Raw genomic sequence first — 17,446 nt, forward strand, 5'->3', positions numbered from 1 at the left:
GGAAAGAGCCTGTACCCAGGTAAAGTACGATGGGCACTGAGTCACCAAGACATTATGAAATGTTTGCATTTTTGTAAAAACAACAAACTCCACAAATTTAGAAAGTCTCCCCTTTAATAATGTAATTCAGTGGTAAGCAGCCATTGCGCTTGTGTTAAACAAAACCCTCAAATGTTTTAATTCCAACAGCTATGGTGGGTTTCTAAAATTAGGACGTGGAACCAAAGATCTGATCACTGCTGCATCCGGTCATGTACCATTATGTCATAACACTTGATTATACTATGTATTAATATAATTTAGATCTATACTATGATTTGGCTTAATTTTGACTTCTAAAATGTACTTCCATTCCTTGCGGCATTAGGCACTCAGATTAAGTGATGGATTTAATCTACTCTGGTAACTGAAGCAGTCAGTTCAACACAGATAAATCATACCTGAAAAATATGAAACCCTATTGGATGACACTTGCTATCTTGACAGTGCTGGCGAAGGGTGACTTTCACGCAACTCTCTCCTATTCCTGCAGAGATGGAGAGGGGAAAGCAGGGATTGGTATGGAAGGAGGGGAAGTTCCTGCTACCTCCAGCACTGTGACCGTTTTTCCAGCATCCCTGCAGCTGCACTGTCTCCCATTCACCTGGTGGGAGCTCTTCACAGAGGGCAGCATCAATGGGTGGTGGTTTTATCTCACTATCAAATGTAAGACAGAAAGGGAAACTGATGTACAAATTATGAAAGGTTTCCTTGACTGTAGTTCACTATCCCCAGTGCCCAGCTGTCAAAAACAAGCTACCATTCAGAACAAAATGTCAAAAAAGGTCAACTGTTGCCAGTTGGGAAAAAAGTCCATTAACAGGCAATTATTGCCAAATACAGATATAATTAAAACACAAAACCTACACATTTTTGGAATGTTACAGGTAAGAAAACAAATAGGCAAAAGTAAAAAATGAAGGTTCCTACAGCACTACTGATTTAGTTACACTGCATGATATAAATGTAAAAAGCATAAGCACAGTATATTGAATAAACATATAAGAAAACACCAATAAAAATACAACATGCTGAGTTTTGTCAGGAAACTTCACTTATAACTTTCATAACTTCAGTGCACTTAATTTCTTTACCTTAACATTCAGTGAACTTAAGTTTTCGCATTCAATTTTCAAATTTATAATTGGGGTAGGGAGGAAAAGTCAAAAAGGGAAAACAAAAACCATGCAACTTGCAGAGTCCTTCTCCATAGCCAATAAAGTTTCAGAAGATATCTACCCTGGATAAGGCATGTACACCGTAGAACTGAGCAAAATCTAAAACTCAAAGATGCCTGGACTTATTGTGTAGCAGTAAAATTGTCATATTAACCATACCAAAGCGTGTGATAAAGTACATTCCCTACGATATACAGGCTGCAGAGAACTACGTGGTTCATCTGAGAAATGCACACTTTCTCCAGACACTAAGCTCTTCTCTTGGGTCAAGAAGAAATTCAGAAAACCATGCAAACTTAACGAGATACTTTAAGGAGGACTTTAGCAGACTACTACCTCATCCAAAGGGCCAGTGGAGATAGATACACTATTCACCTGAACAAAAAAAAGACTTAACAATTGCATTTTATGTATTTCATCTCACTCCCCACTCTGGTCACTGAAAGCTTCTTGCAATACTATAAAGCTCTGTAGAAATTGCATTGGCATTGTCAAAGAATTTATGGATTTTTCACTTCTCCTTTTTTTAACATACCTGAGAGAGATTCTCCCTGTTGAGAACACACGAAGCAGAAAGTGCCCCTCTGCATTCTTCAGAAAGGTGCTGGGGACAACAAGGTAATAACCAGGGGAAAGATCACAGCGCACATGCACTTCTCTGTCATAGGAATGGCACACAGTCCCTACAACAGGAGGAGTAGAGAGGGTCTTTGGCAGATTAAACCGTCTCTTCTCCACCTAGAAAAGAACATTGTAGGAAAATTAATGAAAAGTTCAAAGATGGTCTAATATTCTGTCAAATCCCAACTCCACCGCAACACAAGCTTGTGTATTACTGTCTAGAACATAATGGTTATTTCCGAACTCATCTCTGACAGTCAGCTTCTGGATAGCTCTTGTGAAGATGAGCATGTTGGGGGTGGGACAATACAATGAGTTTCCCTGTTTCTGTGCTCCTCAACAGATGCTATACAGAATTTAATTGGGAGCTATGATCTTTTCTGCCGTTCTCTGTGGATGTTAATGCCAGACAGAGAGCAGGAACAGATAAAGAAAATGGTCCATCACTTTGCCATTGCACCAACCAATGAAACAGGCCATAGAGCATATTATACCATTTCAAAAAGCAACAGTTCACCTCAAACCAGATTTATGCAGACCCCCTTTCCTCCCCGCTGCCCAGCATGCCTGAAGGCACTTGGGGCAGAATCATAAGATGCGAAGGAAACACAAAAATGAATATACTATTGTTTTCATTCAGATTAGATCCACCCAGGAGCCAACATAACCAGGACATGATGTCTAAATACCTCATTTTGAAGGGACTACTGACAAAATTGATTGGAACTGAACCTACTTATATATTGTATACTGTAGCTACTTTTGAAAATCTCATCAGATCTCTGGTAGCCTGAAGTTCAACACCATGTGACCACCCTGTTCATTATGCAAACTAAGCAACTATTATAAAAAAAAAAATAATTTGCTCTCTTTTAAGGAAAGTGAATTGAAAAGCTGCCTGCCATGACTCTGTTGAGAAGTAACACTTCAACTCTCTTGAAGCATTTTCAGTATAACAATGAATCACTGAAATCTGTGATCTGGGGAATAAAAGTAGATTTGAAGACAAACATTTTGTTTGTATTTTGAGTTAAGAGTTTGGCAACCATAAAAAAATCCTTCACGCACTGCTGATTTTGTTCATGTTTACAGCCAGAAGAAGAAATAAGCTGTTATAAGGTGTTTACATAGTGCAAATGAAACTCAAAGGCAAATATTTATATTTATGAGCCAAAGGACACTGATCAGTAATCAAGTGCATGCATAAAGCATATGTGAAGTTTTGAAGACCAGATGTAGGGTTGAGTATGCAAAACACAGATGCGCAACACTGCATATATAAATGACTAGTTATTTACAGTTGCCACTATGCTCTTCTGAAATAAGCTTTCTAGCAATGTTGTGTGGTGTTATACACACACACAGGATCAGAGAGTATTTGACAAACTGGAAAAAGCCCAGGGAAAAAATAACAAAAGGTGATCAAAGTGAAAAAACAAACTGGAGTTATGAAAAAATGTAAGCGGAATTAAAATAGTAACATGTATACAAAAGGTAGTGGCTAAGGAAGAATTAAAAGCAGCATACAAAACATATTGTATTTGTATGCCTGTCATGCCTTGCTTTGGAAAGGCAGAATGAACAAAAAAGATTTTTCCAATCTTCTCTATCGCAGCACTGGCTCAGCTAGGACTGAAGCTTCTGGCCGCACAGACCAGGGGCAAATCCTGTTATCAGCATCACTCCCACTCCTCCTGCTGCAGGGCCCACAGCTACTACCAATTCGGCAATGGGTTAAACCTGTAGCTCTGGGCCTTGCAGCTGTGGGAAGATGCTAACAACAGGACTTTACCCCCGCTCCGTGCGGCCAGAAGATTCAGCCCTGGCCAAGCCACTGCTGAGCCCAGTCCTCTGCCACCACTCAAGGGTTCCCCTGCCTCCATTCCAGCACAGAAATCAGGTTCCTCATTGTAAGGGAAGAGGAGAAACACCGGTGGCAGAGGGTAAGACACCGGGGTTGGAAGGGTGCTTGCAAGCAGCTGTCCCGTCGCCAAAGCTACACAGAGCCACACAGGGATCCTTCTTCTCCCAGTGTTTCCAGAGGGGAGGAGAAACGAATGTGAGCTCCGCTATAAAGAGAGACTCAAAGCAGACAAAGGGGGAACAACCAGAACCAGAAGTTCCTGAATCCAATAGAGTGAGAGCGGGAACAGCTGAGAGCATCCAGGAGGCTGCAAGGAAGGCTCTTCAGGGAGTTGGCTCTAGTGAGAGAGCTGAGAGGGAAGAAGCCAAAACAAAGCAGCTTTCAGGTAACCTGAAAACTCAGCAGGGCAGCCCAGTGAAAAGGACTGAGAAGGAGGAACCGTAAAGACCTGAATAGAATGACTGAGAAGAAGGTACCATAAAGATACGAATAGAAGGACAGAATAAGTTAAATTTGTTTTCTCCACCTGGGAACAGGGGAAGAACCCTCCTAGACATGGAGCGATAGTGAAGAGTAACTATCTGCACATAAGCCAGGAGGCTGTTTAAACACAAGTCAGTTCATTTTCTAAGGAGGAACTGTAAAGACCTGAATAGAATGACTGAGAAGAAGGTACCATAAAGATACGAATAGAAGGACAGAATAAGTTAAATTTGTTTTCTCCACCTGGGAACAGGGGAAGAACCCTCCTAGACATGGAGCGATAGTGAAGAGTAACTATCTGCACATAAGCCAGGAGGCTGTTTAAACACAAGTCAGTTCATTTTCTAAGGCCCTGGTGGAGGCTAACCAGGATGAAGTTGGTGGTGACTTATTTGAGTCAGAGGCATAGGAAGGACTCTGATAGACTCTGGCAGATTATATGGACTATAAGTTGACACCGGGTTGAACAGAAGAGGGTATAGGGGTTGGTGGAGCCTTCACTATACTAAGGCGGACATAAGGACCAATTTGTGCAAGAAGCTACACACCCAGACATTTCTTCTTTTCTCCCTTATCAGCAAGCTGTGGCAGGCAAGAGTGTGGGTGTGCAAAATACTGCATCAAGGGTCCTGGCAGTCTTCAGCCAGCCAGCTGGGTCCTGGCAATCTTCAGCCAGCCAGCTGAAGAGCAATGGCTACCTTAAAAAAAAAAAAAAAAGAAAAGGAAACCCTTACGGAGAAGGTGATAACCATCTGAGACTAATTGATTACTTAAATTGAGGTGAGACTGACATTAATGACACTTTAACATTCATCAGGAATGGACACTCACTTAAGACATGCACCCCCAATTCTGAATGGCTAATTTTCAGGGAAACAATGTGTGCGGTATGTGAGTAACTACGGGATTTGAAAGGTGTGAGCATCAGAGAGGGTAGGATTTTCCTAGACTATTTTAATGAGTTTGAACTCTAAAGAGTTGAAATTAAGAAAGGGAAAAAAAAATCTAGGGAAAAACTTCCTAATAGTTCAAGCACCAATTGGTTCAAGTACCCTAACAAAACAGTCTCTGCAGAGAAGTAGCAGAAGCTTCATTGTTTAGTACTTTTAAAAACAAAATTGAACAAAGCACTGGTAAATATGCTGTAAGCAATAATCCTGCAGTAGCTCGATGAAATACAGTAATCTAACAGGCCTTCTCTAAATTTATGATTGACTTGGCATTGCTGTAGGACATGAATTATTTAATCCAATGTTCCTATTTTTCAGAATTTTTTTTCTTGGCCTCAACCAGAAGTTTGCAAAGTTATGTTCAAGTTACCTTCCAGACATGCAGTCCCACAGCTTGGTAATTCTTCCCTTGGATGCCTTCTGCCAAAGATGGACTGTCCTTTGCTACGTGGGTCAGAGTGCGAACTCGTCCAGCCCAGTCAGCACTGTACTTCCTGTGTTTCTGCAGAAGAGCAATGCACACTTCACTCTGCTCACACACTTTCAGCCAGAATTTGGGGTTGGAAGGAAAGCTGCTGTTGTTACGGCAACCACCTGCAGACTGGCCTTTCACCCATGATCCAAAGAGATTCTGTGTATGACTGAGCACTTTCTCTAGTGAAGGAAAAAGGTAGAGAAGATCAAGCACTGGAAACAAATCATATCTGCGCAACAAAAGTTTGGACTAAAAGAATCACCCGACTGGAAACAATGCTGTAGCAGTGCTGCAGCTCCTTTTGAGAGCTACCCTCCATGACCAAGATCTCAACAAACGCAACACCCAAGTCCAACAGGTAATGGGAGTGCAAAGGACTTTATTTTTAGAGGTCATAATGTAGGGTATTTTTGTGGCCATAAAACTGAATTCTATGTGAAAGGGATTGTCACAGTGATCTCCAACAAAACTTGCCTCACAAAAGGACATCAGGAGTCCAGACACAGAAAGTAATGATAGCCTAAAGAAAGCTTAAAACTCCTATACAGACTACAATTTTCTCTCTCCCTTCTTTCCTTCCAAGCAGCACCAAAGACAGGAAAAATCTGTGAGAGAGAGGAGACAGAGGAAAAATAAAGGTATTTCTGGTTTTCAATAGGCCAGGGGGTCAGGACACAAGGCAGATACTGCCGCAATGAGAGCCATTAAATGACCTAAAATAAAGGTGACCTTTTCTACAAAGATAGGCTAACGTTGAGTTTAGACATTAGTGAACATACATTTGTCAAAATTGCAATAAACTATGCTATTTAACGGAAGCACCTACTCTTCTGGATATGAAAAAGGCAGGGCTTAGGAAGCATATAAGCCTAGGACCTGTAAACTGGAGAGGAAAAAAGCAACTGAGCAGTGTGGCAGGCCAACAGAGGGCACTCCTGTGCTGAACCACTCGCCTCACTGCGCCCAACCAAAAACCAAGCTTCGAGTGCCACCCTGGGGTGCCTACATCTGGCCGACCCCCTTCCTGGAGCACATCAGCATGCCTGGGGTAACCGCTGCCACCACCCAGGGTCTGGTTTTTGTTAGGGCCCTGTGCCCCTCCGGGGTACGCAGACCCTGTAGACCTTGAGGGTGCATAACCCACCGTGAGATTCTGAGGTGCTTCCTTTAGCCTGAAGCATCCACAAGCTGCCTCCTGTACAGGAAGAGTGTAAAAAGCCAGGCCCACCTTAGCCAGCTTAGTAAGGTGAGCTACCAAGGCTGGTCCCCTCCCTCTTAAGCACACACTGCAAGGCATGCTAGAACAGATAGATTTATTGATTGAAGAGGGATAGGGTGAGGAAGGAATACAAAACTACAGACTATAGAAAGAAAATTACCCTTGAGCAAAACCACCTAGGCTGGCTGCATTTGGACACGCAACTAATGCACTTGATTCTAAACTCCTAGCTAAATTTTGCAGGTAAGTTACTCACATGTTCATCCAGAGACTGATAGAGCTCTGGAGGTTGATTGCTTGTTTCAGTGTCCCAAAATGTCTGCCTGCCTTCCAGGAGGAAAGGACCCTTAAAAATAACCCCTGCTGACCTCATCACCTGGACCCAGTCAGGAACAGGTGCTATTGGACGCAGACCACTCAGTTTGAAAACATCAGCACTCGCCTAGCGGAGTGACATTGCCCTAGGCCCATCCTTCCAGGTGTGTAAATAAAGGACCAGGGGCAGAGGACTTCCTACAGCTTAGCTCCCTTGGTGACCAGGCTCAGTTGCCTAAGCAGCAATGTTGACAGATACTTGGCCAAAACAGAGAAGGAAAAAAAAACCTAAAGAGGGAGCAGAGCTGTTTCACTATAGGGGTGAGGCAAATTGCAGGGGTGATTTTTCCCTAAGCAGGAAGGCTGCAGAGTAGTTACTGGCTGACACCCAGGCTACCCTGCAAGTAGGATACTGCTGGCTTGCAGGGGAACAGGACTCAGGGCAGGGTAGCTTGGAATTTGTGGTACAGCCAGGGAAGTAAGACTTTATATTCAGACCCAGTATGGAGCTTGTGCTATAGCCAGAGGGCTTATGCCTCTGTGATAGTTTAAACTGGCAGACTGGGTTGGGACTATCAGAGATGAAGGAGTCTCAGTAGCACCTGAGCAGGGTGGAGACAGGGCCAGGGGGCCCAGTGCTCAGGAGAGGAAGACACCAGGGCCCAGGGCCCAAAGCCAAAGTAGGCAACACAAAGGCTGACACCCAGACACCAGGTCCAATCCAGTGGGCCTGGGCTGGAGGGCCCAGCGAGAGTAAAGGGGCAGAGCCCACAAATAGCCCGTAAGGCAACAGGTGCCCTGGAGGCACAGACTGGCCAGGAGAGCCAACCTAGAACATGTGCAGGATAACTCCAACAAAGGCATATCACACGAGGGAAAAGCAAAGGTACCCTAGAGCCTAAGTAGAACAGGAGCTGCGTGGCCATCTGGGGGTCACGGCCACCTCTGGGCCCGGGAACATGCTACAATGTGAAATAAAAATATACAATTTAAAATTCATCCTGCCAAGAAGTGTCTGCATGAAGCATACCTAAAAGCCTTCCCGCCTCTGAATGAAACTGTTCTGCACAGTCAGGAAGCTGAAAGGATGCAAACTGACTCTAGATGCACGAAATTCTAATTCCTAATAAATGAAATCATATTGCCAGAAGGATCATTTTTTAATCTTTCCCAGGATACAGTGTATCTAGGGCTCCTTGTAATTGAGGCCACAATGGAAACTAATTCTGCAACAGCAACCTCTCAGTATTTCAACAAAATTAATTCATTCTATCACCAAGAAACACCTTTGATCCCATCCCACACATCCCATGAGGACACATACAGATATGACTCAAAATTTAAAACATTCACTGCTGTGACATTTTTTGATGACCAACTACTTCTACTGTGGTTATTTTGGAGCACTGATTCTCAACCAGTATGTCACAGCACCCTGGGGTGCCTTAAGGTCCACAACGTTAGCACTGTTAGAAGCCCACACAGATTATGTTTGGAATACTATGGACTCCTATTTAAAAACTGAGTTTGTCTTGTGAGTCACGCTTGCACACCTGAGTGATCTGCAACACAAAAAGCGCTCTATTATTTTTCCATAGTCAAAAAAAAATGAGTGAAAAATGTATGACGGGGAATTTTCTGAGGAGTACCTTGAGTCTAAAAAATGAATCTAAAACATTTAAGAACCACTGTTTTAGAGCATGAGCTGTCAGGCTTTTGTTCCATGGTGCAACCCAGATGACAACTCAAAACCAGCTTCTACCTATGACAGGGAAGGCACAAACTTTCAGCTTGGCATCAGCAACATCTTTCCTCAAGCCCTCAACTACCACGCTCTTCTCATACAGACCTAACTTGACCCCTTATATATTTCTCTCTCATGTTTCCCAACTGCAGACTGGACTCAAACTCTCAGTCCCCAACGTCTTGTTGTCCACACGCTATGGAATAATGCTGTCATATGAGCTAGAAACTTGACTGGGATGACCTAGCGAAGAATGATCTTGCCTTAAGTAGAACCCTGGACGAGATGACCTCAGGAGGTCCCTTCCAGCTGTACTTTCCTATGATCCTATCATTTAGGAACACAATTCTTTAGTAAACTCCACAAACTCGGAAAAGCAAAGTCCCTGCCTGAAGCATCAACTCTTCAGTCATCCATTCTAAAATGACCATATTTATTAGAATCTAAGATGACCCTAAATTTAAGATAACCACCCAGTATTTAGATTCTGTATGTGGATGATTTATAAATGTGTCATGAGAATTTCCAGGTGTAGAATCTAAGTATTCAAGGATTGCCTTAAATTCAGGGAAAGCAGTGGCTTGGGGGAGGAGTCAAGCAGCCCCTTTGTCCTCTGCCCCCTCCCCACTTCTTCCCCCTGTTGGTTCCTGCCCCACTTGCCACCTGCACCCCCCAGCCTCAGCTCCCCACAGACTCTACCCTTTAAGCTCCACAGTCTCTGCTTCTTCTCCCCCTGCCCTTGCTGTCAGACATTGCCTGGACTCCATTTCTCCCCAGCGCACAGCACATAGAAACACAGCACCTGCCAGGCCAGGCAGCAGCATCAATGCAGCTGCTTGGCCAAGCAGCAGCATTGGTACTGTTGATTAGCCAGGCAGCAGACAGAGTTTCCACATGCTCCATGCCTGGGAGGGAATCCAGCCCAAGCCAAAACTGAGCTGCATCATGACAGTAAGGTGGGGGGGAAGGAGACAGAGGAGGAGCAGAAGCTGCAGAGGGCAAACAGCGTAGAGGACCAGGCAGCTGCTGTGGGTCTGACTCTGGCCTCAACCCAGGCTCAGGGCCAGAGACACAGCTGCAGCAACTGCCTACTCCAAACCCACTTCGTACATGAATCTAAGATGAGGGTCTTTTTTCCCCCCACATGCTGTTTGTGGGGGAGGGACAACTCATCTTAGATTCAAGTAAATATGCTACCAGTGAATAGGAAGAGGTGCTTTTCCACCAGTAAATCAGAGAAATGTAGACAAGGAGAAAAGTGAACAAGTTAAGCTTAATTAGTACACAAGGGGTTACCAACTGCATATTCAAACCTCTCCCAGAACTTTCTAATGAAAGAATTCAGGAGAAACTGGGAAGGATTTGGAAACATGATGGTCTAGTTCTAAACAATCGGATTAAGACTCTTTCAATTCCAGTCAGACTCCCCATTAAACTCATTTTATTTTTAAAGGGAATGCCTGTATGCCTTCATACCTGTATAAAGGCTTTGAAGCTGTCCCTCTTCTGTGATTGGAAACCCTGTGGTAATCTCATCAAATTCCTTAAAAAACTCCTCCTCCTCAACCCAGAACTCTCCTTCCTGAATCTGCGACAGCAGTTCTGAAGCAACTACTGGATCCAGCTGGCTCCATCCTTGACCACTGCAAACAAACACACAAAAGTCAAAGTCCAGGCTGTTTGCTCACAACTCCAATACAGCTCCACAAAAATCTTCAGTAAAACACAGCTGCACAGCGAGAAAACACCACAGAAAGGTGTTTCTTCATTTTACTGTCATGCACATGCGCTCGCTACTTCATCTGGATGCACTGCTAATCACAAAGGATTAAAAACCAAAAATATAAACTGGCATTCTCTGTGTTGGAAAAACTATAAAAAAAACAAAACCAGAGTTAGATGGGATTGCACAGTATGCACTTAAATAAAACAGCTAGTTCACTAACCATAGAGACAGTGCAAAAAGTGCTTGTGCCAAAACCCTGACTTTGTTTAATGTTTGTGCATGGTGGAAGGAAGGGGAAAACCATGACTCCAAGTACAAAAATAAATGGTTCAAATAAAATTAAATGCATTTGTTTTAGGATGTTTGATTCTACTTAGTGAGCCCCTTTCCACCACCACACACTATTTCTATACATCAGTAGGGCGGACTATCAGTATGTTGGCTGCCAAATCATCGTTAAATGATGATCTGAGTTAAAACTTACTATTTAGGGTCTTATTAAGTGCTGGGCACCTTCTGCTTCCTTTGGTTTCACTGGCACCAAGGTGGTGTTCTGCAACTTACAAGACACAGCATTAAAGCTGTGCAATTGTTTAATAAAGTATGGGCTGCATTCCTCTACTATTTTGCAGAGTGCCTAGTTATTAATCTTATTTAAGATTAAGTGTTAAATGCAGACAGCCTTTTTCCCTTGCAGACAGCATGCTACAACAGGCTGCTTACCTGTCCAATATATCCCTATATTTCCTTTTAACTCTAAGCCCCTTCATCACCTTTTCATTCAGTGTTGGTTTCAGCTTCTGCTCTTATTGCCTATAGCAACAGCATGATTAGAAACACGAAAAATATCTTCCCAATTGCTATGCTGGAATTACATTTTTTTTCCACAGAAGCACAACCTTAACCACATTTCACAATTCTAAGCACTTTGCCAAGATGAGGATGGAAGAGCTCGGTGACTACCAGGAACCCACTAATGCCTCTCAAGTTAATCAAATAATGGATCAAAATAAAAAAAACCCAAAAATTCCAGTGGCAAGCAGAAGATAAATTAACTAATTCCCTGAGCAGCAGCAAACAGTTCCCAGCAGAATAGCTTAGGGGTATCAAACATATGGCCTCCACGGGCCAATTGTAACCTGGCCCAGGTCACAGAGCCATGGGGCTTTTCTCTGGCCAAATGACTCACTTCCAGATACAGCCCACAGGGATTCTCACTATGGCTCCCAGAGCTGCTGTGCTGGCATGGTCAGTATTCAGGGGGCTTATAACAGAATTTCTGGTGCTTGATCACTGCTCAGCATGAAATCGGTGGCAGGACAGCAGTGTTAACCCTTTGCTTGCTGGCCATGACGACACAGCAGCTCTGGCAGATATGGTAAGAAGCACCATAGGCCAGATCCAAAGACTGAGCTGTCCAGTCACGTGAAGCCCCATGGTCCAGATCCAGCCCACCAACCCTCCTGAGTTTCGCACTTCTGGTGATAGGCAATACCAGAGCCAACAGATCAAAAAATGAAACCCCCTAGAGTCCAGGAGTTATACATAATACTGAACTCCAAAGAAGATTATATATGAAATAAGACTACAGTACTGGAATACACCCTTCCATTTCAGCATCTTGGGTATACTCACCTTTGTAATATACATGCACACTCTTGGTGCTCACACACAGCAGACACAGCTATCCTTGTTAAAATAATTTATGAAGGGAATATTATAAAGAAAACCAAATCACTCACCCTTCCCGCCACGGCCCTTTCCAGCAGCGCCTCCCCCAAGGGTTTTGTATACGGAGCAGAATGATATCCTTGCCTGAGACTTTGGAGAGGTTCAGCATATCTATGACAATAAAGGCGTGAAATTCTCCCAGCTCACTAGTACCTGTACAGAAAAAGAGATGCGTCACCAGTAAGTAGAAAACTAGCCAGTACTCTTTGCCAAGGGAAGGTGAAGTAAAGTCTCTGTTCCTTCTTATAGTTAAGAAAGTTACAACTAGGTCCTCCATTTTGCCTGTGGATACAACGGATCAACATGTAAACCACACTGTCAACACTGTATGTACAGTTACTTGCCTCTGATTCAAGAGCCTATGGGAGAAGACTGAAAAACAATGTTAAGTACCAGTATACCCAGAAATAGTATGCCTTTGGTAGCTGGCTTTGAGCATCTGTGGATCAGTGATGGTGAAGCATTTTATCATCTTTTTTTTTTTTTTTTTTTTTACAAGAGAGGCAACACTTTCTTGCCAGTCTTTGTACACAAACTGGTTTCCCTACTCCTACATCCTCTGCCTGAACAGCATTCTTACAGCTTCTTTTCTCTTGTGTTTAACACAATTACACCATGAGGCATCTGTACTAGAATTTGAATCCAAAAGCTATTAACATAGCAAAATTATCAAACCGTCAGATTGTGGGACGTTTTATGCTATGAATGTTAGTAAAGCAGATGGTTTACGTGGTTCTGCAGTATTTAAGAATATCTGGAAGTCTTCTATTACCTTGCCTGGAGCTGAGGACTGAGCAACTTATTACACATTGTTCCTTCAGGTTCATCAGTCTCCTAAACACAGTCTTCTCCAAAACTGTACCAGTCCTTTCTTTTTCCATTTTTCTTCCAGGATCTTTCAGGGCCCATCTCTCAGCTAGACCTCCAGTCAAATCAACTAAAGCATCTGCCACCTGCCCTGCCCACAACTGCTCATAAGACCCATGAACTCTATAAAAAAAAACACACACACACAGAGAAATAAAAAAGGCGCATATTTCAAAGCTTACTCCTAAATAAAGACAACATATTATTTGTTTGAATTACAACTATTTCCCTATTATGAGCATGATGTTAGCATGGAATATAAAGGTCTCACTGTATCTGCAAAGTATTTAATCACTTATTGGACACTATTACATGACAGGAAGCAAACTATAATGCATTACTTTCTTTAAGGAAACTGCCCATACCTGTCATTAGCACCTCATCATCTGAGGAACTGCATTACCTTTCAAGATAAAAAAAAAAATAGCACTGGCAAGGTTAAAAAAAAAATTCTAACTTCCTCTAACATATTCATCGTGTACTCCTTGCAACAGTACTAGCTTTTCTCCCAGATGTTCTATTTTAAGGATAAAGAATCAGTCTTTATTATTTGCAGTGACTAAAAACAGAACAAAGCATCAAGCCAGGATCATAAAAGCTCTGTAAAAAAAAAAAAAAAAACACAACCTCAAAAAACCAGGCAAACAAATAATGTTTACCTAGAAACCCACAGCAAGGAGAAAGTTTAATATGCCAGCGGAGATTAGTCACTAACTTCAACATATCCAGAGTAAGCCTTATCCAAAAGGTCCTTCTCTCCCCTCTACTAGTATCTAAAGAAAGCCTCTTGCAAGAGCAGTAGGACAATTGATGTCAACCTTATTCAGATATTTTGCTTTGTCTAAGCTGCAAACTGACTAAGACGAGACCTTGATGCATGTTTTATACAAACAATGGCCACACTGTCGAATTTAAAATAACACGAATTAGTATTATATCTATTGGCTCATCATTTTTGGCAGGACTGGTAAATAAGAGAAAAGCAATGTGCTAGACAGCACTATGCCAAGAAAGAAATATTTAGGCCAAACACCATAAAGCCTCAACCACTACAAATAACTCTCAATAGAGCTCCACAAATTTACACCAGCTGAAGATCTGACCTCCAATGTCTATCTTATTGTTCTCAAATAATGTATCAGTAAAAACTTTTTGATTCCCATCCTACACAACTACGTGATTTGTTAGCTAAGCATCATTCCAGTCGGCAAGTGGCCAGCTCATTATAGCTATTATTTTCATTAATTATTTCAGTAAGACCTCAACTTGTATATGGATGGAATGGTACTTAAAGGATCTAGGACAGGATATTGAACCACTACAGACTCCAACATGAGAAAAAATCTGGAAATTCTCATTCTGTATTGAACAATAAGCAAAAATCCATTACCAAAACCAGCTAAACGGTACTACAGTGGTTATGGAGAAAGAAATACACTGCTACCTATTACTTCCCTGTTTCCATCATCAGCCCCAGCAAAAAACTAAGAGGACTCTGGGAGTCCAGAAAGGGAGTATGAAATCAAACAAGTGGAAAAAGTGCCATAAGCATATATATGTAAGATGTAAGTACTAGTCATTGTAACAATTTAAAATCACCTCCAGTGATAAAGTTCACATACTTGGCATAGACCTTTTCCAACAGCGGAAGCCAAAACACATCTTCTGTTTGACACTGGGAGAAGCAGAGTTTACCCCCAAGGCAAGGCAGGCGATCATCAACGGTTACTTCCATCCAGTGTCCAAACTGCCAGATTCGACAAGTGAAACAGCCTCTGTATTTCTCATCTGTCCAACTGGGTTGACCAGGGGGGATTACCTGGAAAAAAAGAAGAAAAGAAACCAAAGAAAACACTAGCAGAAAACCAAGATAAATAGCTACATTTATTTTAAAGCAAACCTCCACTTAAAACATAGCCAATGCCCACCATTCTGCATAACAGGATAAAAGAAATTATACATCTGAGTATCAGATGGTAAAATAGCATCAAACTATGATCGTCAAAGATTTTCCTGAGCTGAAAGAGGTTAAAGGTTAAAAGAAAGAGAGAAAGTGTTAAGAGGCAAAAGGGAGAATTTCTAGGACACAAAAAATGACAGGAAGCTTTGCCATACCTTAGAGAGCAAGTATTTACTCTTCTGCAAAGCAGCACAGGCACATAGGAACCAACAGTCTCCCAAAACCCCTTGCTTTACTTGAACCTCCTGTGGATTGTCTGAAAATAATCGAGGAACAGAACAAATTTCCTAAAAAAAAAAAATATATAATAATAAAGAAGAAGAATACTTAGAGTTAAATTCTGCATGCTAATATAAGGCAAAGAATTATGTGTTTTGGGGGACTGGAGGGCTCAGGAGACGCATAATAAATGGTGTTTTACCTCTGCATCTCCTGTTTAAATGCAGCCCAGTCTAGCAGTGACTGACCCTGTTACTGTGATGGTTACTCAAAAGTGGCTTTTGTAAAACAAGTCCGCTCTCCATCTGGATTTTTGTAGACAGATGCCATCAACAAAATTGATATTACTGTTATCTACCGCATCAACGCAGCCGGAGCGCGAATGAGCAAAATGAGAATTAACCCATTCAGTGCTAGCTACATGGGTCAACACTTGAAGTTAGGATTAAGGGACATTAGCAGGGCAGGACGAACAATTACTGAAAACTGTCCAGTGTAAACACGAGCTTTTTCTGGACATTTATAATACTCTGCCCAGCCACTTAATGTGACTCAAGTAAGAAAAGGAAATACGGTTTTTCTTCAGTTTCTTGTCAATATTATAAAGAACAAAAAATCAACTCTTGAGCTGCTGTTATGCTAATTCTGGTGGGCTGAGCTACACAACGGACACTGGAAAATCTTTTTTTTTTTTTTAGCGATTATTTATAGTAAAATAGAAAATATGCTCATCTCAGATTTTTTTTATGTGGATACCAAACTTGAGATTGATCAGAGAAAGAACTCTATTTTTTTCTTTCTAAATTAGTAGTGAAACTTACACTGCTGTTGCTCATGTCATCCCTATTCCGTGAACTGAGTTTCAGCCTCTAGAACATTTATCATCAAAGGTGTGTTTAGGAGGAAAAGCACTCTGAGAAGAGCAATCTGCTTAGACTATCCGCAATCCACCTTTGTATCTTAGTTTTTTCAGTACCATAAATACTCCACTGTTCTACTGAATGTACCACAGAAATGTACCTTCTTTTCAATTATTACTCCTTTAATTTTTGAAACATTTCTAGGGCCTTGCATTTGTGGGAAAAAAACTCCAAACACAAGCCAAGTGTGAACCAAGCTGTCCACTGAAACGTGCAAGTAGCCACAAAAAATAGCACAGCTTTTTCACTCCAGTGAAGCTCATCAGGGCACCTGTATGACTGATAGCAAAAGTGGCGCCCTTTACAATCAAAGCTACAGCCAACAACTGGAGAAGATTAGCTGTCCTCAGCTTCTGTTGGCTGAGGCCGTAGGTACTCCTGCATATTTCACAAACCCTCATCTTCACTGGGAGATAAGGAACTTAACACTGAGAAGTATATGGATTTGACTGTAATAGACATAGAAACAGCAACTGAGCACCAAGCAAGCTACTCAGTCATTAATAAAAAGTTAAATATTACCAAAACACTTCAGTTATCACATCACAAAACTCACCTGCGGTCTCAGCCAGGAGATCTCCCCTCTGAACTGTGCAAGTGGGGTGGAATAGTTAAAAAAGAGGGAGGAATCACTGGCCGGAAACGTGGGGTCATTATAAAGGTCTCTTTTTGCATCTGACTGCACTCTGTCTCCCAACATTTTCAACACAGCGCCCAAGTGCTTACATCTCCAATTAATCTCTACAAAACAAGTCAGGAAAGAATCAGGACGATAGCTTTGGGAACGCGAACAAGGCCGAGAAACGTACCAACATAAAGCCACTCACCGTTGCCTCGCTACAGCTTGAGGCATGGCCGCAACTCTAGTCCAAGCCAGTCCTCTGCCACGAAAATCCCATTGCTGCAAAGAAACGACACATGAAAGCATCTGAGAAGTGCACCTGAATTACACCCTCTTAAGTAAGTAACCCCGCCATGGGCTCTTAAATGGACACGCCAAGGCAGACAGCACCGAGAGAGAAACCATCGGGGGAATGCAACCGTTTGCAAAACCCCAGAATGCGACCGAATGGCGCACAGGGCTGGAGCAGCGCCCACCCCCCGCGCCGCTACCACGCAGGCCCCTCGCGCCGGT

The 17,446-nt window shown here is 42.4% G+C and overlaps 1 protein-coding gene across 5 annotated transcripts in view; it reads right to left on the reverse strand.

Annotated features, from left to right (window-relative positions):
- The window catches only part of CAPN10 (calpain 10), a 42,263-nt gene that overhangs the window by 5,634 nt on the left and 19,183 nt on the right, over positions 1–17,446 (reverse strand). For 2 of the 5 annotated variants that reach the window (XM_025195938.1, XM_006017105.3), the window contains 10 exons: positions 17,139–17,212; positions 16,868–17,052; positions 15,328–15,459; positions 14,835–15,031; positions 13,118–13,335; positions 12,357–12,498; positions 10,365–10,531; positions 5,506–5,789; positions 1,753–1,955; positions 441–696 (listed from right to left, as the gene is read on the reverse strand). In XM_025195938.1, the coding sequence (XP_025051723.1) occupies positions 441–696; positions 1,753–1,955; positions 5,506–5,789; positions 10,365–10,531; positions 12,357–12,498; positions 13,118–13,335; positions 14,835–15,031; positions 15,328–15,459; positions 16,868–17,011 (1,743 nt within the window). In that variant the 5' untranslated portion in view covers positions 17,012–17,052; positions 17,139–17,212. Of the gene's footprint in view, positions 1–440; positions 697–1,752; positions 1,956–5,505; positions 5,790–10,364; positions 10,532–12,356; positions 12,499–13,117; positions 13,336–14,834; positions 15,032–15,327; positions 15,460–16,867; positions 17,053–17,138; positions 17,441–17,446 lie in introns of those variants that run through there. The other 3 variants (XM_014527805.2, XM_006017104.3, XM_014527806.2) reach the window with 3 other exon arrangements.

The sequence above is a fragment of the Alligator sinensis genome, unplaced genomic scaffold (genome assembly GCF_000455745.1).
Source record: "Alligator sinensis unplaced genomic scaffold, ASM45574v1 scaffold301_2, whole genome shotgun sequence".
NCBI lineage: Eukaryota > Metazoa > Chordata > Crocodylia > Alligatoridae > Alligator > Alligator sinensis.